Raw genomic sequence first — 22,935 nt, 5'->3', positions numbered from 1 at the left:
ACATCGGCTGACGGATGGGGAGAAGTCGAAGAGCGACGATGCTTCTTTGACTTCTTCTTGTGCTTCGACTTACCTGAGGAGTGCGAAGACTTAGAGGACGAGTGGTGGTGACTTCGCAACCAGTCCCTCGACCTCCCACGTGACCGGGATCTCAAACGGCACGGAGCAGACTGCCGGGCCTCGAGAAGCTTTCGGGACTGCTCGCCCAAAGACTTTGGATTCATGGTACGGCAGTCGGAGCATGACTTGGGATCATGGTCGCGCTCCCGGCACCACAGGCACACGCGGTGAGGGTCCGTAACCGACATCAGCTTGCGACAGGTGTGGTAAGCCTTGAAGCCAGGCTGAGGGTGACTGGACATCCCTGCATGCACCAGGAGTCGATAGACTTAAAAAACGGTGTCGACAAAAGTCGACAACAAAGTCAGTCAAAAAGTGACAGGAGGTACTGCTCTCTCCGGATCTGCGCTGGCTGGCATGAAAAAAGAAAGAACTGTCGTCAGCGTGTGAGGACAGCATCTAAGTAGCTACCGCGAGGTCATCCCGGCGACCAGGATGCCAACGACAGACGTGGAGCCGACCGGCGCCACCTTTCGACATGCAGGGGTACTGTTGACGAAAAATTCAACGGATCCAGTCTGACGCCTGGGGGTAATTCTACAGGTAAGGAATCTATAACTCCATGGGCAATCAGGGACTATTTTCATTACCCATGATAACATTACACGATATATTTGTCTACACTGGTCACTGACAGGTGCAGAACCAATAATGTGTGCGTTTGTCCAAGCAGTACACAACATGATAACTGGCAGCTATTTAGTCAAGTGGCTCTACAGGGACATACGCTCCCACTTACATGTCTCATTTACACCGCTGAGGGCCGTGTGGGAAACGGACCTGTCTCACTTACACCGCTGAGGGCCATGTAGGAAATGGACCTTGGCCATGTACTCCATGACAAGGAATGGAAATTCTTGTTGGAATACCGAAGCTCAATACCCCAAAATATAAGGTTCAACTTCATTCAGTTGTCATTGCTATATAGGCCATACCTCACACCTTCGAAATTACACAGGATATTCCCTACCCCTCCCTCCTCATGCCCACGCTGTTGTACGGATGGAGCAGATCTACAGCACATATTGTATTCCAGTCCCATACTGCTCCCCTATTCGGGTGACATTAGGGAATCTCTTGTAACCCTTATGGGGCATCCCCATTGGGACACATTGGAACTTTGGGTGTTGGGACTGTAGCCTAGACCCAAAAATTCAAAACTGAAACACAATTTGTAGACCTAGTGCTTCTGCTGGCCAAGCAGCAGATGACATGCCCTGGGAAATCCTCCTTCGCACATTTAGTGATTGGATGGCGAGAAGAAGTTTGACGATGAGGTCGGCTGACAGCTCTTCACTCCGTAGAGAGGAATACTGGGGGCTATGTAAACGGCCCATAGCCATGGAGTGGGATGCCATGCTGTAAAATGTCAAAGCGCAGGGAGAGGACATTGACTAATACTGTGCTGTGTGTTGATGGTGGCCTGGGTCGGCTCTATGACTTCGGAGCCCCCACCCCCCTCCTTTCTTGCATGGTTCACGTAAGGTTGATGCTCAGTCGGTTAGACAATGCAACCTTCTCTATTCATAAATAGTGAAGTGGTAAAGGATATGGCAGATATGTTTTTTCTTTTGTTCTTGTTTGGGGGAGTGGCGAGGGGAGGGTTTGTTATACCAACATGTACAGCCCCATGGTGCACTTTTACCTGTACCGTCATGTTGCACATTTATGAATGCAAAATATCTGCCTTATGTTGTAATGGCTAGGCTACATATATATCAACTGGACTTATGATGTGCATAACGCCTGATGCTCTTCAACTGGAGCTATGTGACAGCCTTTTAGATGTTTTTTGATAAACCAATAAAATACTTAAAAAAATAAAAAAAAGCCTGTTTAGGGACTCAAAGCGTGCACAAGATGTGTGCACATTTCTTCATTAGGATAAATGTATGTTGTCCCCATTCACAGGCTTGTTAGACATCCTATATCTTTTACCACATGGGTTCTCAGGACGGCTCCCGGCCGTCATGAGCACACGCCCACTGTGATTTATGACGGCCAGGAGCCGTCCAGGGTACCTGAGCACCACGCCCAGCCCCGCCCCCCCTCGCACCGCAGCGGAATTGGCCGCGCGGCGAAGGGGTTAAACAAGGAAGGGAGTGGAAATGCAAGAATATGTAGAATGTCAAGAGATTTTTCTTCCACATTCACCTCCACATAACCTTCGTACTACATTTTTGTGGTTAGATCTGGGACATAGGGCAGAGCAATTTTTTCGAAACAAATTCTAAACTGTTCCAAAATCAAAATGAGATCTCTGCATGTTTACTCATAATTAGCTGTGTGGACTAGGAAAAGGTGTTTCTCTGAATTTGGATTTGAAAATTGCAAAACAGTTGCTGGCTAATCTTGATAAATTTTGCTCAAATCATTTTTTGAACAGTTCTTCTACATTACCATTTAATCAACTGTGGACTAATCAGAAGAAAAGGGAACCTCTCTAAAATTCAACTATTTTGATTTTGGGGACAAAGTAAAATCACCACAGAATCAGACATTGAAGTGCACACACAGCAACTGTGGATCCATATATATAGATATGGTCCATATGAGGTACATAGGACTTGAAGAGTGAGAATGAATCACTGTAGGGTTATCAGACCACGCTGTGGAAAAGTCAACAATGTAAAAGTTAACAAGAGAGGACAGAAATTTCATATAGAAAACAGAGGTACTACATCACATAACATTTGCAAATCAGAACAAATGTCATACCGTCAAATTTGCTGAGCAAGCGCAAATAGTAAGCACACATGCTGTTCCATGCAGCAGTGCCATTAATAGTTTTTTTTAGTTGTTCTCCACATCATCTTGCCTTAATGGATACATTAATCACTAGTAGTGTGTGCTTTTATGAGCTCATGCCTGACATGCATCCATTCCCACTTCTGCCATGATAGGAACTGCCTCCATCCCTTGGTCACAGTGCAAACTGACCACAAAAGACTAATCTCTGTCTGCCACTGTTTCATGCGAAATCTATTTATATCATTAAGAAACCAGACTTTTTAACCTATAGTCTGCACGGTTTGAAATTCCTCAAATGAAATTTAGATTAAGCAGCTTTTTCCAGCATTTCTCAGTGCTTACTTGCAATTTCTGATGGTTCAATAAAAATTGAAAATGTATAATGGAAGATAAATAGGACTTAAATACCACAACTCTAAATATGGAATTTCTAGAATCAGAATTTCAGAATCATAAAATGTAAGTAGAGCAAATGCAGCACTAGCAAACATGGAGCCTGTCAGTAACAACAGTTGCTGGTCATCTAACAACTGTTTGGGGCCAATAACTAGCTTTATTGACTGTCTCCCAGGTCGAAAATGCTATTAGCGCACAAATGTTGTATCTCTGTAACTGCTGTGGATTCCTTTGTGTAAGATGTCGTTGAGGGTCTCTACTATTGGTTATGGACTGTAGTTCAAAGAATATGTCTGGCTGGCGCACTCTCAACATTCTAGTAAATTCCTGTAAATCGTGAAGAAAATGAGCCCAGTGGGCTAGTAGCTTCTGTTAGATCCTGGGGATCCAGGTTCGACTCCAGATGTCTGCACTTGACTCAGCATCATGGACAAATCACTTAATCCTGCATAAAAATGTTAAATCTATTTGTGTAAAATGTATTTGTGTAATCCATCAATCAATCAATCAATCAATCAATCAGCATTTGTATAGCACAACACTGTCCCCCTAGGGTATCGGGGCGCTTTGTGTGCTGTTTCTGTCAGAAAGCCAGGTCTTGAGCTTCTTTCTGAAGTCCGCCAGGGAAGGTGCTGTGTGAGGTGGAGAAGCAGGGCATTTCAGGTCTTGGTCACAATGTAGGAGAAGGATTGCCCCCGCTGTGGCTGCAAAGATGCAGAGGGTGTTTGCAAGATCAAGAGAGGCGTATCACAGGTGTCTTCCGGGTAGCTGGAAGTTTAGTCACTGATTGATGTAGGATGGTCCTTGGTTCTGTAGGCCCTTGTAAGCATACATGAGTTTCTTGAACTGGCATCTCTTCTAGATGGGTAGCCAGTGGCGGTTTCTGAGGTGGGGGTTATGTGGGTCTGTCTGCGGAGGTCCAGGATGAGTTTGGGAGCAGTGTTCTGTATGGTCTGGAGTCTTTTGAAAAGTTGGGCGGAGATTCCAGCTTGATGTACACTTGATCTTGACGATTGTCTCCGAACCCCTCGTGTAGTATAGAGCACTCAGCTGCTCAAAAGCTAGGTTTGAGCTATAAAATACCAATCCATTCATAAATCTGAATGTGCCTGAATGGGCTCCATACAGAATTAGTTCAAGATTAATCTGCTCCTCCTTAAAAGAACAAGCTACTTAACCTTAAGTAATGCTTTTTCTGGTGAATAATCCAACTGCAAATTCCTCACCTTTAGACTACTCCCCAGGAGTTAGACCTAGATCCTAAACATTTGATAGGAGTGCTCCTGCACGACGCTAGGATATTTTGTGGAGCTCAACACGGACTTCCTTTCACCCCAAAAGTGATGAGGCAGACCTGTATATAGGAGTCACCATTGTGAAGAGATATCAGTGTGTTGCTCTACGCTTTCTGTGCCAAAACCATTGTGCAGATATCTAAATTGGGACATTTTTAAATGTTACAAAGGGGCCACTCATCAGAACGAAGAAATGGGAGACAATTACTGAAGATAAGGGACTTGTTCTTCTGATGGATACTCCTAGCCACAGGTTCCTAACTCTATAGGACAGATACCAAAGCAGTACCTACCCAAGATGGAGGGTCTGTGGAGTGCACTCAAACCATAAAGTTCCGCAGGACCAAACAGGGAAAATGCCCTTCCCATCTGACCTGGCTGTCAAGACAATAGTGTTTGGTGAACGTTTGCACTGATGCACATGTCACAGCCTGACAGATGTCCAAAACAGGAACAGGCACTCCTCATGCCAGAACAGTGGTAGCTGCCTTAGACTTAGTGTAATGAGCCATCAGTCCTTCTGCAAGGTGGCTCTTGGTCAGCACATAGCAGATCTTGATGCAGAGGCCTGTCCATGGTTGAGGGTCCTTTTCTGCCACGACTTAGCTCTTTGTGGGGTTCTCCAAGGCAAAGAAAGGTTGACTGCCCATACGATGGTTTTTGGTTTGATCAATGTAGATGCTTGGGTGTTTGGGGGGGGGGGGGTGACAACTGCTGGAGGCTTTCCTCCACCTTCGACAGGTAAGGTGAGGCAAAGTAAATTGGAAGGCTGATGGATGGCCACCGTGAAAAGGCATCACAACTTTAGGCAAACAGACTGTCCTAGCCCTCAATACCAGATTGTCTGGCTAAAAGGTAGTGTAGGGTGGCTGCACCAAGAGAGCCTAAAGCTTGCTCATATGACAAGCTGAAATGATTGCAATGAGAAATGCAGTTTTGAGAGTGAGAAGGTGTAATGCACACCTACACAGTGCATATGAGGATGGTGAAGATCAAATTAAGGTTCTGCTGCATCATCACAAAATATTTAGGAAGGAGCATATGCATCAAACCTTTAATCAAACGCATCACAACAGGTGATTTAAACACAGTCCCTTAGTCTAGTAAATGTGAAAGGGCTAACATATAACCTCTCATAGTGCCTAATGAAAAACCTTGCTTGGCTATAGACAAAACAAACAGTAAAACAGCAGACAGTTTTTCTAGTAAGGGGTCTGTGTTGCAGATTCCCCATCAGGCTACAAACTTGACCCAGCGCCTGTTGTATATGGACTTTGTAGAGGGACAACTAGACATGAGGATGACATCCACAACCTCCGGTGGTAGAGAAAATGAGTCAACTGCTCCTAATCAATTGCCATGCATAGAGGAGTAGATTGTACAGGTTGGCGTGCAGAACTCTGCCTGCTTCTGACACAGAAGATCTTCACACAGCAGTAATCTGATTGGAGGACAAATTCTAATGGCCAGATAATGTGGGCAGTACACTCCTGGCCCAATACAGAGCCATTAGTATGTCTTGGGCCCGGTCCTATTGATCTTCAGAATTTAGGGCTGGAGTGGCAGAGGAGGAAAGGCATACAGGAAGCCAGTGCGCCGCAATAGCCTGAATGAGTTTCCTAGAAAGAGCTTTCTTGGGAACTCTAACGTGTAAAGGTTGTGACAAAGTGCTTTAATGGCAGTAGAGAACACATCTAGCCAGGGTATCTACACTGTTAGAAGATGCCCCACCTATGGGAGTAACTACCATTCATGATCCAATGAATGAGTTCATCTGCCCTGGTGTTTAAAGATCTCGCCAGGAGGTTCACTATCAGAGAAATGCCATGAAACTCCAGCAAATTCCAAAGGGAGAGCATCACAGGACTCAGGAACTCACTCCTCCCAGTTTGTTGCAATACCAGAGACCTCGGATCTCCTCATCTCTTGGATGACTGCCGCAGCCCAGCAGGGATCGGTCGCCAACATCAGCTCTGGGAGGGGAAGGGAGAGGGGTCTGCAGCTGGCCAGACTGAAGCCCTGCACCAACTCAGGGAGTAGCTGCCATTCGTGATCGGATGGCTGAGATCATCTGCCCTGGTGTTTATAGATCCCACCTGGTGGCCTAACGTTCCAGTCAACTCCAGAGGGGTAGCGTCTCTCGACACCAGATTTAGGACCAAGGCTGAAACATCGGGATCATAGCCCAAATGTCCTGGCCTTGATGCAGCAGAGGAAAAGCCCTGAACAGCACTGTATCTATGATGGCCCCAATAAAAAGGAGTCTTTGCAGAGGAGTCAGGGGTGACTTTGGATCATTGATTGAGAACTTCAGTGATGTTAGAAGGTTCGCCAACATCTAGAGGTGGCCAATGACTGACCGCGGAGAGCCTGCCTTCAGCAGCCAGTCATTGTGGTAGGGGAAACCGGTATGCCCACCTCAGAAGGTTCACAGCAACCACTGCCATCACTTTCGTGACTACCTGAGGGGCGCTGGCAAGGCTGAAGTGGGGCACAGCAAACTAAAAATGATCCAGGCCTACCTTGACCTGCAGGTAGAGTATGTGGGATCTCAGGCTCTGGTGAACTGGTGATCAGGTGGGCCGCATTAAAGCCCACACCAACAGAAGCAAAGAACTCCTCACCATTGTGAAAGATTTCACCTTATCATCGACTGCCTCCAACTTGATCACTCCCTCGCAGAACCTCTGCAACAATAATTCTCAATTCTTCAGCAGTAAAATCACTGCCATTTACAGCAACTTCAACTCACAACTGGACCCGACAGATCTCACTGTCCTAATGCTAACCACATGGCCCATCATTACCCCAGAAGACACCGCTGCTACCATGATTTCCATCAACTCAGGGGCCCCATCGGACCCTTGCCCCCACCACGCCTACTCCGGAGGACTGCAACCCATCAGCACCATGTCCACACCCACTCTGAGTCCCTCCACCTCTTCTGTGACCTTCCCAGATACTTGAAAACACACAACTGTCCTCCTATTGCTGAAGAAACCATCTGCAGAAACTTTAACACTTGCCAACTACAGATCTATTTCCTTGCTACTATGTCTGATCAAGGTCTTGGAGAATATCATCAACATACACTTCACCAAATCCCTCAAGTACCACCAACTCCTTGACACCACTCAGTCTTGTTTCAAAGCCAACCACAGACTAGAAACTGCCCTCAACACCGCTATGGATGACATCTGCATGACTCTAGACAGAGGAGACATGATGGCTCTTATCCTCCTAGACCTCTCTGCAGCATTTGGCACAGTCTCCTATCCCATCCTCATCTAATGCCTACATGGCATTGGAATCCAAGGACACGCACTCTGAAGGATCTGCTACTTCCTGACTGGAAGGACCCGGTCAGTCAGTCTGGCACCATACGCCTCACACACCTGACTTCATCTGCGAAGTTCTGCAATGATCCTCTCTGAGCCGGACACTCTTCAATGCATACATGATCCCTCTAACCAGAATAATTTGCTCTCCCGACATCAACGTCCTCTACTATGCTGACAATACGCAACTCTCTCTTTCAAAGTCAAGATCTGCAGTACCCGTTTCAAGTTTATTGCCTGTGTGACAATCACCCACTGGATGAAGACCAACTGTCTAAAGCTGAACACCGACAAGACCAAAATCATGATCTTCAGGAACAGAAAATCACTGTCGGTCTCCATCTGGTATCCAGCAGAGCTAGGAGTGACAGCCACCCCCAACACCACCACAAACCTGAAGATCATCAACAGCAAACTTGACATGACCCTCCCCCCCCCCCCAGTCAATTTTGTCACTGTTTCATGGTTCTATACCCCGAAGATGCTGAGGAAGATTTTCAAATGGCTCCCATTCAGCACCCGGAAAAGCATCTCACATGCCATCGTCACAAGCAAGCTGGACTAAAGGAACACCCTCTATGCCAGAATCAACAAAAAGCTCACCAAAAAGCTGCAGACCATTAAGACCTCGGTGGCCAGAATCACTCTCGAGCTCCCATGCCACACATACAACACACCACACTTGAAGGAGCGCCATTTGCTCTCCATTCACAAACTAACAATCACCCACACTTTTAGGGCACTACATAACTCTGGTCAATCATTCCTCATCAATTGCATCTGCTTTCACAAACCTTCCAGACAGTTCTGGCCATTTGGACTCCAAATCCCACGAAACCTAGATCCAGTGGTCAAGCCTTCTCCCACTACACATAAGAGCCCCCTCCTCACTTTTTGAATTCCACAAGAAGCTGAAGATCTGGCTTTTTGAGTGGCCCTACTAGGCCCTATGTATGGCTAGACTCATCTGTTTAGCATCACGATACCCTCCCGCATGATAGTGTGCTCTACCAATCTGCATAAAGTAATTTTAACATGGAATTAAGTATCCTGGAGGTTTAAGGCAACCATCCGGTAGCCTGGATCTAGGGTAGGCAGAGCTTGGGCGAAAGTGAGCATTCTGAATCCATCCTTCAAAGGAAGGCATCAAAGATCTAAAATAGGACAAAGGCCTTTGTCCTTCTTTGGCGTGAGTAAATAGCAATAGTAGCAACATGTCCCTAATTTTGCGGCCGACACCCTCTCAACAGCCCTTTTGGCCAATAAAGACTGCACCTCTTGCATCAAAATGGAAAGGTGCTACCCTAAAACTTGCTCTGATGTGGGAGGAAATTCAGATGGGTCAGAAAGGAATGGTAAGGTAGATGATCTGGAGGACCAATCTGTCAGAGGTGATAGTCTGCCACCCCAGAAGAAAATGTCTAATATTGCCTCCCACTGGGTGGCTCTGTAATGCTATCAGCAAGCTAAAAAAGCTTGGAGGCAGATACCGCAAATATGGAGGACTCAGTGGCTTGGTGGTGTTGTCTATATGCCAGAGCCATGGAATAGGCTCAAAAGGGTGGGAACAGCTGAAGATGCTGTTGAGCAGCTGTAGAAAGGCCTAAGGAACGTGCTGTGGATCTGCTTTCCCTAATGCGTTTGGGGCTCAACCAGTCTTTTTGCAAAAAAAAGTGGGACCCATCAAAAGGCATGTCCATTAGGGACATCTGCTCATCCCCAGAAAATCCAGTGGATCTCAACCAAGTGTGGTGGCACAGCACCACACTCAAGCCCATCACACTCCCCAAGCAGTCCTTAGTGTGAGACCAATCCAGATAACATATTTGGCTGCATCCTGGCCACCAGTCTGTTGCTGGCAGGCAAGAGCAGTCCTTTTCCAAGGTATTCATAAATGTGTCAGTCAGGGCCTCATTTAAAGAGAGTAATGACTCAGATGAAGCAGGCCCTGGGTGCAAATCTTCAGTGAGTTTTGACTTCCACAGAGAGTAGTTGTATGGAAGAGGAGGAGTTTTGTCTGAATCAGAGTGCACTGGGTACAGGTGCACTTAAGTGGAATCAAAGCGCAACCTTGGTCAGAGTCAAAGCAGATTCGGTTTGATATTGGACATTGGAGTCAGCTGGGGTTCGATCTCTGGGACCAGCAATGTAGCGACCAGCATCGGTGGAAAGGAAGCCAGTGCAGATCTTGGAGCCAGGGTAGAAGTCTGCACTGGAGTCGGTGTGGGACCCAAGGTGGCTTTTGAGGGGCTCAGACGACAATGAGGGTAATGAGACTGGTGGCCCCCACGAATCCTTGGGGCCCAAAGGAATGGCAGAGGATGCCGGAAAAGTGCCAAAAATTCACTGACTTGCCTCTTTGAATGCCCCAACTTACTGCACCATTGCCGATGGCCAGGGAAGTTAGGGCACAACAGGATCAGTTGAGGAATTTGTTCTGGGATCGGACATGAGATCGTATTGCATCTTAATGGCCTCCCGACTTCTCTTTGGAAAGAGTGTGACAAGATGTGGAAGAGTCCTGCATCAACTCCTTTTTTGACTGACTTACTGGATGACATAGGCAACAAAGGAGGCCTGTTGAAGGATTGCCCACCAAGAGTGAGAATGAATCGGCATCTCCAACTTTGGGAGGGAGTAGGACTTACACAAAGTCCAAGACTTCTTTTTGTGTTCAGTGGCACACAGCTTCTCTGTCCCGGATCCCCTTTGGGTGCATAAAGGTACATTCTTCACAGGTCTTGTTGTACCCCACGAGTCTAAGCACCAGAGGCAGAACATGTGCGGATCCATCACCGACATTTGTTTCCAACAATTGCAAAACAGTGTGAACCCTGTAGTATTCTGTGGGGACATCGATTTCTACTCTAATGAATTGCTGAAACAATTTGGCAACCGGTAGAAGGCAGTGGAGCTCTACATCCACATATAAAAGCATGGAAAGAAAGGAACTAATACCGCTGAGCAGGGTTGGGGCTTGTATGTGGCTCTGCTCTGTCACTTCTGGGGTGGAACAAACAACACGGAACAGCATTACACCACTTAGCAGCACGCAGAAGCACTACTAAGAAAATGTCTGCATTCAATCTGGCGCCTAGGAATATTTATAAAGGTGAGGAATAATGCATCAGAAGGATGACTTTTGTGTAGCCATCTCTCTTTAATTTATGTCTGGATGGTGGCATGGTTGGAAAGGCAGTAGTAATACGTAGTTCACAGTGTTAATCCTGCCAGGAGCCCCTCGTCCTCACATTTGGCTATTGCTAGAGTGCCAAGAGTGAGGATGACAAGGTTTGGCTGAGGCTCTTTTTCCTTCTTATGGTCGTCTGCAGGGAATTCTCTTCCGCTGCACCTTAGGCAGGAAAGTTCCAAACGTGCTTTTAGGAAAGGGTTAAAAACGTGGTTATTCACTCAGTAATCTTCTACTTGCTGTTGGACTAGCGCCAGGACACTCCCAGGAGCATCTGAGCACTGTAAATCTGTCTTCATCATCACCATCATCATATCGCTCCTTAAGTCAGAAAATATATCACTGAGCTTCTTTAGAGGGAATACTTTGAAAACATTGTTTACATATCGTCTATTCAATAAGTCCTTTCATACACAGCAACTGTCATATATTTTTATAATATTTTAAAGCTGTTATCCCGGTCTACAAATCAATACATATTTGAGAAATCCTGAAGCTTGTAGACAGGGATGTCTTTGACAGACTGGGCACACTAAGACACTCTACATAATTTAAACAGAACATCATGCATCAATCCAGATGAAACACAATTCTACATTTCTGCGGGATTCATCAAACCTTTGGATTATTGCACATTTGTAGATGATTAGCGAGATTTTGATATATTTTAAAAGGAACATAAAACATGCAGCAGGCAACAAGTTCTAAAGTGCAGTGAGACTGTTTTTGTTTCCAAACTATAAAAATGTGATAAATCGAAAGTCTGGCAACCCCATGCTAATGGTATTTCTTTTTTTAAAAATACAAACATACCTACTTGGCCAGATGCCACTATGTTGGTGAACTTGGGGTGCTGGTTTACAGTTAGGCACAAAATATCATCACTGTGTTCCTGGTAAAAACTCTGAGAGCCTAGAAAAAAAATGACAATCAATGGGTTGCTTCGTGTCACATTTGTGGTCAAACTTACCTTGATTCCTAAAACAGTGGTTAAGGAAGAGCTTCTTTACAATAAGAAAAGAAAACTGCTTCATGCCTCAGTTTGAAATAGAAACCCACTTGCACAAATGTAAAATAAGGTGAAGACAATCTATTGTGTTAACGCACTTACTCTAGAGTTATCTATGTTCACGTATAGGTCGCAGGGTTGAATCCTGGAAGGGACAACTTAGCTATTACATTTTCTGTGGTTGATAAAATGATTAGCACTGAGTTGTGGAAAGGGGAACATCTGTTTGAACTGTGAGAAGATACGATTTGTAACGACCCTCATATATGATGAATATTATTATAGTGAGTACGTAAGTAATAACTTTATTGGGTTGTTTTGTTTTAAACCATCAAGGTGTACAAAAAGAAAATCCATCGTTTTCCAATCTAAGCAAGTGAATAAAGTTAATAAATTACATATAAAAATAGACAGTATTTAAAAAAAGAATAAACACATTAAAACATACAGGCTTCTAATTAATAACCTTCCAGTTAAGAGTTAGCACCACTTAAAAATATATTAAAAAGCACTCATTTAATCAAAACACAATTCATCTATTCCAATGTTTATCGTTTTCATAGTCACGTTGATTCTATTGTAATGATAGGAGTCATTACAAACTAAGTTGAAAACCTCTGGTGGGTGATCCAAAAAAGGAATAAGAAACAACTTACTGCGAACACTATTTGGCCAGAAGTATCTGTTTTTGAGATTCTATAGGCGAAAAGATATTGCCTTGCTCCGAGGCTTAAACAAAACGGTCGTATCCACCTCCTACGGATCAGTTGGTATTTACTACAAAAAATTGTATGTGTTCTTCAGATTCTTGTGCTCTAGCAAAGGCTGGGCATAATTCTGGTGATACCCCAACAGCCTTGTTTATAGGGATTCTTAGGAGTAGATTGCCATATCTAAATCTAACGTATAGACTTTTGGCAAGTGGGGGCGAGATTTTGTCCAGATAAGGTTCAAAACTGGGGCATGATTTGACACTCAGAAATTGTGTTGTTAAATGGAAACTTGCTAATCTGGTAGCATAGCGCTCTCCCATGAACACCCAAAACCTCATTTTCAATCTCAGTAGATCCCATTTGCATACCCTCTCTGGGTGATCCCACAGTTCCAACATATCCAGTGATTTACACCAACTTGCGATGTGTCTGTACCATGGTAATTTTTTAGCACCACTGATCTTCAGAATCTCCCTCAGGCAATTACAATAATCAGATAGCTGTGGTGTTGTCCACATAGGTAGCCAATGCAACAAAGCCATATACCCTATTCTTTTCAACCCGCGATCGAAAAATAATGGGATAAATGGGGTGGTAATGGGTACTGAGACAAGTGATCTAGCAAAGATGTTTTCGCAGATAGTCAGTTTGTTTGTATTAATATAACCCCATATCTCTGCTCTGTACAGAGCACCACTCTGGGCTTTTGCACGATAAACCTCTAATGCTGGGGTCAATGGTCGAATACCTGACTGTCTTTGGTATCGTAGGATGGATTTTTCATCTATGGCATACGGTAAGGTAAGTCTTGCCCAATGGGTGTTCCCAGGTAAGTCAGTCGTTTAATTTTATCCCAAAGTAATCAAAACTTTTTACACTCTCGTGAGGTTCACATGCAATCCTAACCACTCGTGATTTCTCCTGTGCTTTCCCAAACACCATATATTTTGTTTTGGCAACATTAAGTTCCAGACTCCTATCCCTGCAGAATTCTAGAAATGTGTTCACTAAGATTTTGTAGGTCCATTGGTGTTGTGGAAATGAGTAAACAAACATCTGCAAAGAGCAGGATCGGGAATTTCGTGCCGTTCAATACTGGGGAGTCTTTCCTACAGTCCAATAATCTGCTAGCCACGTCGTTAATAAACAAAGAAAATAATGTGGGAGCAAGCACGCATCCCTGGCGCACACCACGCTGTATGGGTATCCTATCTGTTAATTCACAATTTTTTCCCCATACGACCCGAGCGTAATTGTCTTCATGCAGTCTAGCTATCAAGGTTACCAGATCGATTGAGGCACCTAGGTCAAGTGTAATTCCCCATAACAATTCACGCAGTATCAGGTTGAATCTGGCTTTTAGATCGACAAATGCTATGTATAGTTTCTGTCTTTTAAGCAGCACATATTTTCACATCAGTAAAGTAAATCTAAAAGCCTAATCGCATGTACTTATTTTAGAATGAAAGCCTGCTTGATATGGGTACAGTATCGCCTTGTCATCTATCCAGATTTGGAGCTTATCCAGAACTTGTCTTGCAAAGATCTTTTGCAAATTGTGGATCAAGCTGATGGGTCTATAATTGGAGGCGATAGAAGGATCTTCCTTTTTATATATTGTGATTATCTCCGCTCCCCTCCAAGTTGTTGGAATATCCCCACCAGCCGATATACAATTGGACAAGGGATTTATATACGGAGCCCATATCATGGGTTCAGATTTATATAAATCACCATCCAATTCTGCTTGAGAGATTGGAGGGTATAGGGGTAAAGGGACGGGCACTGCAGTGGCTTCGGTCCTACTTGACGAGAAGACAACAGATGGTAACTTTGGGTCCATTTACATATGGGAAATCACCCATAGTCTATGGAGTACCACAGGGCTCTAGTATCAGCCCCATTCTTTTTAATATATATCTACAACCACTTTTTTCTATTATTAAAGCGTTTGGGGTCGAATTAGTCAATTATGCTGTTGACACTCAACTGGCATTTTCTGTGGAGGGAAAACAGGCTGTCCCCATGGAACAATTCCAAGAGTGCATGCGTCTGACCACAGATTGGCTGCGGAGAAATTCCTTGCAGTTCAATGGAGGGAAGACTGAGGTATTGTATTACTCACCTGCAAGGCTGCCTCTGCACTCACCGGTGGAGTTCAGGCTTGCCCCTGAGGAGTTTTTGTTGGCCCCGGCCAATACAATATGCAATCTGGGGGTCCTAATAGATAAAAACCTCCAAATAGATTCACAGGCAAACTAGACAGCCAGTGTGTGTTTTGGGTTATTGCGTCTGCTGCTGATTTTGCCGAAGGACATGCGCCCCCTGATTGTAAGCAGCACGGTGTTGAGTAGAATGGACTACTGTAATTCTCTGTACTTAGGGGCCCCTCAATACATCTTCCAGGGGCTGCAAAGAGTCCAGTCGGCCGCGGCTAAACTTGTGTTAAACCGTAGGCGCGACTCATCTTCTACTCAGGCTCTGAGAGAGCTCCACTGGCTGCCAATCAGGGAAAGGGTCCTCTTTAAATCTCTTTGCCTGATACACAGAGCAACACATGGGATGGGCCCAGTCCCTCTTCAGGAAAGACATACAAGAAGACCCCGGCACTCTTCATCTAATTGAAAACAATACACATTTGTTAGAAATTAATCATATAAGCTGCAAGCTCCAAGTAATAAAGAGAAAAAAACAATTGGCATAAGGAATGTCAGGAAACATACAAATGTGTGCTGTGAGTTCAGTTTTAATGATTTTCAAACACAAAGCACTTCATCTAGCGTATTACATCATATATCAGATAAAACATCAGACAGAGAAGATTTTCTTTTTCGTTATTATATATGTCTCAATTCTTGCAGTTCTTATAAATGCTAAGGTTTGACACCCAGAGTATTCTCTCTGAAACAGCCAACGCGCGTTTCGTCACCACCGTGACTTCCTCAAGGCTGTAAAATAATAGTAGAACAAACATTAAAGTGTTCCGACATTGATGCACAAGCTACTATAAAGGTCCATTTCTAAAAGTTTTTATTCAAATATTATTAAAAGCAGTATATACGTCATTGACAAAAGACCGCTTAAAAAACGATTCCTATGAATAATGTCACCCTAGATATATGAGCCAAAGAATGAGTGAAAAAGACATGCAGAGATTGGGGTAATGTGAGAAGCGTAAAAAAGACTCCAAGTTTAGAAGAAACAGTCATACCACATAGTACCAAAGTCAAACCAACTGAAAAAGTGTTCGTGGCTATGAAAGAAAGATTGGAAACCGGTGAAATAAAGAGGATCTGTGCGTCAGTGTCCACTCCCAAAGTATATTAAGAAGAAACAACTCCATTGCTATGGAACAAGAAAAATATTCTAATGAAAAGTAAAGTAAGTCTGAAAAGGTCCCCCTATTAGCCCCAAATGTAACTGAACATAAGAGAACAGTTGAAGAATATATATAGAAACATTATATAGTCCAAATTCCTGTATTATTACATCACCTTCAGTTATGATGGTTGTACAAGAGTTAGCAATGGCTATAGTAGGCCCGATCCCCTAGATTTCTCCGAGGTCCCTAGAAAGTATCTCGATGACTCCGGATATTCACTGTCTCATAAGGTTGCAAAAATCGAAGCTGGAAAAGGAGAAAAAACGAACCAGTCCTAGCAAGATTAGGTAGTCCATTTAAGAAAGCATTGATAATTCTAGAACCCAGGTCAGTACATTCTATTGTCTGTACCTATAACCGGACAGCTAGACATTCACCTTGTTTGACTTCAATTATGGGGTAGAGAGTATTGTACTATATTGGGGTCGTGTACAGCCTCCAAAATCCTGGAGAGTGTTGAGATCCAGTAAGCAGTACGTAGTTTGATGCGATTTGGCAAAAACTACATGTAAAACAAACAGGAAATAAAGTTACAAAATGTTTTCTAAAGAATCATTTTGAAGGTTGTCAGACCTTGTTATTTGTAAAACACATCAAATAAGCGTGACTTACATACACGTTATAGTTTAAGAACACAGGTTCTTAAATCCAGAAGTGATAGATGTCTCGGTCATTTTAACCGAGTAAAAACACGTCTATGGAAAGAAGAGAGTGTACACATTCATTACATAGTAAAAAGAACTAGTTTAATTAAAATATGAGTTTCCTCATATTCAATACTAATGTTAAAATAGTGAAAATATCTATGTCTAGTTCAAAGAGCACTTACGCAATCACCAGCAAGCTATATAAGCTCTGCTATTCTTCAAGTATCCCGTAAGTTCTGCTAAGGAACCATGATAAGGTCCTAAAGTACAAAAATATAAAAGTCACAATCACTAATGTTTCCAGTCCAATATGTAACTGGTGGTTGCAAGTTTAAGTCATTTTTAAAATAGAAAAAGATGGGTACTAAGTCTTTGGCCATCCTTAGTGCTACGCTATCCAGTTAAAGCATTTAAGGCAAAATATCTCTGCTTACGAGTGTAACGACTATTGACCACCAACACGAACCTCCCGTCACACACCACACTATCCACTACATTTACCTTCAGTCTGTGAATTATGACGTCCTTAGAATCCTCCCGTCCGTAGCCTTCCTGCATCAGATAGTCCCGCCCGAGGTCTGGTTTAAAAACCAATTATGTCCCGGAAGTGTTCCCTGCATTGTCACGAGTGAGCGAGCAAGCACGCGAGTTAAAAAACGGACTATCATTCATCGGTATGGGCGCCATATTGGAATGGGGAAACTAGAGAGAAATGAATTCCGTTTAATCATTCCTGAGCCATATGTTAAGGTCACCACTGAACCGGTATTCTAAGTCGTAAGATGTCAAAAAAGTAGTGAAAGAAAGAAGTGGAAAAGATGTGGTGCATGAGATTGATTTAGATTAATTAGAGTTGGCATAAAAGCATAAACCTCAGATGTCACCAAAAGATAAAGTTTCAAAAAAAGGAGGAAGGAGAGGGGAGTGCACAAAAATTCAGAGGGGAGTGCAAAAAGACCCCCATCCACCTTGATTTTAAAGTTCAATAGGCCATTCTACCGGTTTACACCTGTACATTTTCTGATAAGGCCATTTAGGAAATGCTGTAGACAAAGAACAGAGCAATCATCACAATTCATGCAGTAACGGTATTGACTTATTCATGGTAACCGTCCAGTACAACATAGCACATGTATGCAGAGGGAAGACTCAGTTATTTGGCCAACACTTAGATTACTGATGTCATAATCCCTAATTCCAGTGTCGAGCACAAGAGATAGAGAACAAACACACCCACAACAGGAGAGTTAAACTAGAAGACACCAATGTGATCATTGCATATAGAATTATTTAGATTCAGTCTCCGTTAGTGTGTCAACATAGACAAAAACATTTGAATCATACTTCTACAGAAATGTCAACATGAGTATACAACATAGGATCACATTGCACATCACAGTAACTCTCTTGGTTTTGATCACATGATATAGAAACAGGTTATAGTATTCTTTCATAGATAGAGAGTACCTCTGTGACACAAGCTAAGGATGTGGGTGATCACTCAGACAGGAAAACATGTAGTTCCTTATCAAAATTTAAGGCCTGTTCTACCGCTCTCAATTTAATGATCCATTGTGTTTCAGTTCTACGTAACCTTAAGACCCGGTCACCCCCTCTTTGCTGCGCTTTAATTTGAGTGATACCATGAAACCGGATATCTTTCAAATTCGCTAACAAGTGTGAATCATTAAAGTGGACCGCAAAGGGATACTCTCTGTTGTTGTTCCTGACTGCTCTGATATGTTCCTGTATTCGCTCTTTAAGTGGACGCAGTGTACTACCCACATAGATAAGCCCACAGATACATACTAGGCAATAAACCACATAGCAAGTGTTGCAATTTATGCAACCATTGGTTTCTTGGTGATGTGTTTAGCTAAAGATTTGTCTAGATGTAATAGATGCCAATGTTTTAATAAGATTTTGTAGACAACATTACTGTGTGTGTGGAAATTAGTCACATATGTATCTGTGGGCTTATCTATGTGGGTAGTACACTGCGTCCACTTAAAGAGCGAATACAGGAACATATCAGAGCAGTCAGGAACAACAACAGAGAGTATCCCTTTGCGGTCCACTTTAATGATTCACACTTGTTAGCGAATATGAAAGATATCCGGTTTCATGGTATCACTCAAATTAAAGCGCAGCAAAGAGGGGGTGACCGGGTCTTAAGGTTACGTAGAACTGAAACACAATGGATCATTAAATTGAGAGCGGTAGAACAGGGCTTAAATTTTGATAAGGAACTACATGTTTTCCTGTCTGAGTGATCACCCACATCCTTAGCTTGTGTCACAGAGGTACTCTCTATCTATGAAAGAATACTATAACCTGTTTCTATATCATGTGATCAAAACCAAGAGAGTTACTGTGATGTGCAATGTGATCCTATGTTGTATACTCATGTTGACATTTCTGTAGAAGTATGATTCGAATGTTTTTGTCTATGTTGACACACTAACGGAGACTGAATCTAAATAATTCTATACGCAATGATCACATTGGTGTCTTCTAGTTTAACTCTCCTGTTGTGGGTGTGTTTGTTCTCTATCTCTTGTGCTCGACACTGGAATTAGGGATTATGACATCAGTAATCTAAGTGTTGGCCAAATAACTGAGTCTTCCCTCTGCATACATGTGCTATGTTGTACTGGACGGTTACCATGAATAAGTCAATACCGTTACTGCACGAACTGTGATGATTGCTCTGTTCTTTGTCTACAGCATTTCCTAAATGGCCTTATCAGAAAATGTACAGGTGTAAACCGGTAGAATGGCCTATTGAACTTTAAAATCAAGGTGGATGGGGGTCTTTTTGCACTCCCCTCTGAATTTTTGTGCACTCCCCTCTCCTTCCTCCTTTTTTTGAAACTTTATCTTTTGGTGACATCTGAGGTTTATGCTTTTATACCAACTCTAATTAATCTAAATCAATCTCATGCACCACATCCTTTCCACTTCTTTCTTTCACTACTTTTTTGACATCTTACGACTTAGAATACCGGTTCAGTGGTGACCTTAACATATGGTTCAGGAATGATTAAACGGAATTCATTTCTCTATAGTTTCCCCATTCCAATATGGCGCCCATATCGATGAACGATAGTCCGTTTTTTAACTCGCGTGCTTGCTCGCTCACTCGTGACAATGCAGGGAACACTTCCGGGACATAATTGGTTTTTAAACCAGACCTCGGGCGGGACTATCTGATGCAGGAAGGCTACGGACGGGAGGATTCTAAGGACGTCATAATTCACAGACTGAAGGTAAATGTAGTGGATAGTGTGGTGTGTGACGGGAGGTTCGTGTTGGTGGTCAATAGTCGTTACACTCGTAAGCAGAGATATTTTGCCTTAAATGCTTTAACTGGATAGCGTAGCACTAAGGATGGCCAAAGACTTAGTACCCATCTTTTTCTATTTTAAAAATGACTTAAACTTGCAACCACCAGTTACATATTGGACTGGAAACATTAGTGATTGTGACTTTTATATTTTTGTACTTTAGGACCTTATCATGGTTCCTTAGCAGAACTTACGGGATACTTGAAGAATAGCAGAGCTTATATAGCTTGCTGGTGATTGCGTAAGTGCTCTTTGAACTAGACATAGATATTTTCACTATTTTAACATTAGTATTGAATATGAGGAAACTCATATTTTAATTAAACTAGTTCTTCTTACTATGTATTGAATGTGTACACTCTCTTCTTTCCATAGACGTGTTTTTACTCGGTTAAAATGACAGAGACATCTATCACTTCTGGATTTAAGAACCTGTGTTCTTAAACTATAACGTGTATGTAAGTCACGCTTATTTGATGTGTTTTACAAATAACAAGGTCTGACAACCATCAAAACGATTCTTTAGAAAACATTTTGTAACTTTATTTCCTGTTTGTTTTACATGTAGTTTTTGCCAAATCGCATCAAACTACGTACTGCTTACTGGATCTCAACACTCTCCAGGATTTTGGAGGCTGTACACGACCCCAATATAGTACAATACTCTCTACCCCATAATTGAAGTCAAACAAGGTGAATGTCTAGCTGTCCGGTTATAGGTACAGACAATAGAATGTACTGACCTGGGTTCTAGAATTATCAATGCTTTCTTAAATGGACTACCTAATCTTGCTAGGACTGGTTCGTTTTTTCTCCTTTTCCAGCTTCGATTTTTGCAACCTTATGAGACAGTGAATATCCGGAGTCATCGAGATACTTTCTAGGGACCTCGGAGAAATCTAGGGGATCGGGCCTACTATAGCCATTGCTAACTCTTGTACAACCATCATAACTGAAGGTGATGTAATAATACAAGAATTTGGACTATATAATGTTTCTATATATATTCTTCAACTGTTCTCTTATGTTCAGTTACATTTGGGGCTAATAGGGGGACCTTTTCAGACTTACTTTACTTTTCATTAGAATATTTTTCTTGTTCCATAGCAATGGAGTTGTTTCTTCTTAATATACTTTGGGAGTGGACACTGACTCACAGATCCTCTTTATTTCACCGGTTTCCAATCTTTCTTTCATAGCCACGAACACTTTTTCAGTTGGTTTGACTTTGGTACTATGTGGTATGACTGTTTCTTCTAAACTTGGAGTCTTTTTTACGCTTCTCACATTACCCCAATCTCTGCATGTCTTTTTCACTCATTCTTTGGCTCAAATATCTAGGGTGACATTATTCATAGGAATCGTTTTTTAAGCGGTCTTTTGTCAATGACGTATATACTGCTTTTAATAATATTTGAATAAAAACTTTTAGAAATGGACCTTTATAGCAGCTTGTGCATCAATGTCGGAACACTTCAATGTTTGTTCTACTAATATTTTACAGCCTTGAGGAAGTCACGGTGGTGACGAAACGCGCGTTGGTTGTTTCAGAGAAAATACTCTGTGTGTCAAACCTTAGCATTTATAAGAACTGCAAGAATTGAGACATATATACTAATGAAAAAGAAAATCTTCTCTGTCTGATGTTTTATCTGATATATGATGTAATACGCTAGATGAAGTGCTTTGTGTTTGAAAATCATTAAACTGAACTCACAGCACACATTTGTATGTTTCCTGACATTCCTTATGCCAATTGGTTTTTTCTCTTTATTACTTGGAGCTTGCAGCTTATATGATTAATTTCTAACAAATGTGTACTGTTTTCAATTAGATGAAGAGTGCCGGGGTCTTCTTGTATGTCTATATTACGGGCCATGTGTGACCTGTTCAACTGATATCCTTGGTAGTGGGATATCTGACCTCGATTGGCACCTTCCTTACAGTGTGTCTTATAGTTGAATATACTTATTGTATTGAACTGCCCCATTATCTGATTCAAATTGTCTATGTGATTGTGCGACTCATTATCCACCACTACCTTGTGTATTGACTAGCCTCTTCAGGAAAGGTTCACCTGGTATCTCCCCTTCGCTCTTCCAGCGCCAATTTGCTGGTAACGCCTAGATTCAAACAGGCTAGAATGGGTGGGAGGGCATTCAGCGTTGTGGGCGCTCGGATGTGGAATGAGTTACCACAGAGGATCAGACAGATCGACTCTTCAACTGATTTCAGAAAGAGCCTTAAAACATGTCTCTTCCCGAGAGCCTGATCTCTTCGTCCTGCCTAATTTCTCCAGCACCGGCAATACTTGTCTATATCAGAGCGCCAGGATACCCGTGGGGTGACAGCAGCGCTATACAAGAATCAACACAATACAATACAATACAATACCTGGTATCTGGTCAGGACCAGGGACTTTATCTGCTTTGAGTCTATTAATTGCTGATATAGTGTCGTCCAAGCTAAAGCCCAGTGCAGTACTAGTCGAATGTATAGAGGAAAAGGTGTTAGGGGTATTCTGGCCGGCTCTTGTATTATCTATACAGCTAGTATCCTCATTCCTGACATATAATGTGCAAAAGTGTCTGACCCATGTCTCCGGCTGAATGTGATAACGAAGGGTTTTTTGATTACTCGCGTTCCCCTCTGCAATGATGTGCCAAAACAAGCGATTGTCATTGCATCTAGCTGATAATTGCAGATCTTGCCAGTTTTTGTCAGCGAAATCACGCTTGGCTTTGGCA

General features: G+C 42.8%; 1 protein-coding gene across 1 annotated transcript in view; it reads right to left on the bottom strand.

Moving 5' to 3' along the window:
* EML5 (EMAP like 5) overlaps positions 1-22,935 on the bottom strand; it is a 1,456,757-nt gene that overhangs the window by 242,521 nt on the left and 1,191,301 nt on the right. Inside the window, exon 30 of the mRNA XM_085626574.1 lies at positions 11,904-12,002. Within this exon, the coding sequence (XP_085482700.1) occupies positions 11,904-12,002 (99 nt within the window). The remainder of the gene's footprint in view (positions 1-11,903; positions 12,003-22,935) is intronic.

This window comes from Triturus cristatus, chromosome 9 (genome assembly GCF_964204655.1).
Source record: "Triturus cristatus chromosome 9, aTriCri1.1, whole genome shotgun sequence".
In the NCBI taxonomy this organism is placed as follows: domain Eukaryota; kingdom Metazoa; phylum Chordata; class Amphibia; order Caudata; family Salamandridae; genus Triturus; species Triturus cristatus.
This window is presented reverse-complemented; position numbering and strand designations above follow the sequence as displayed.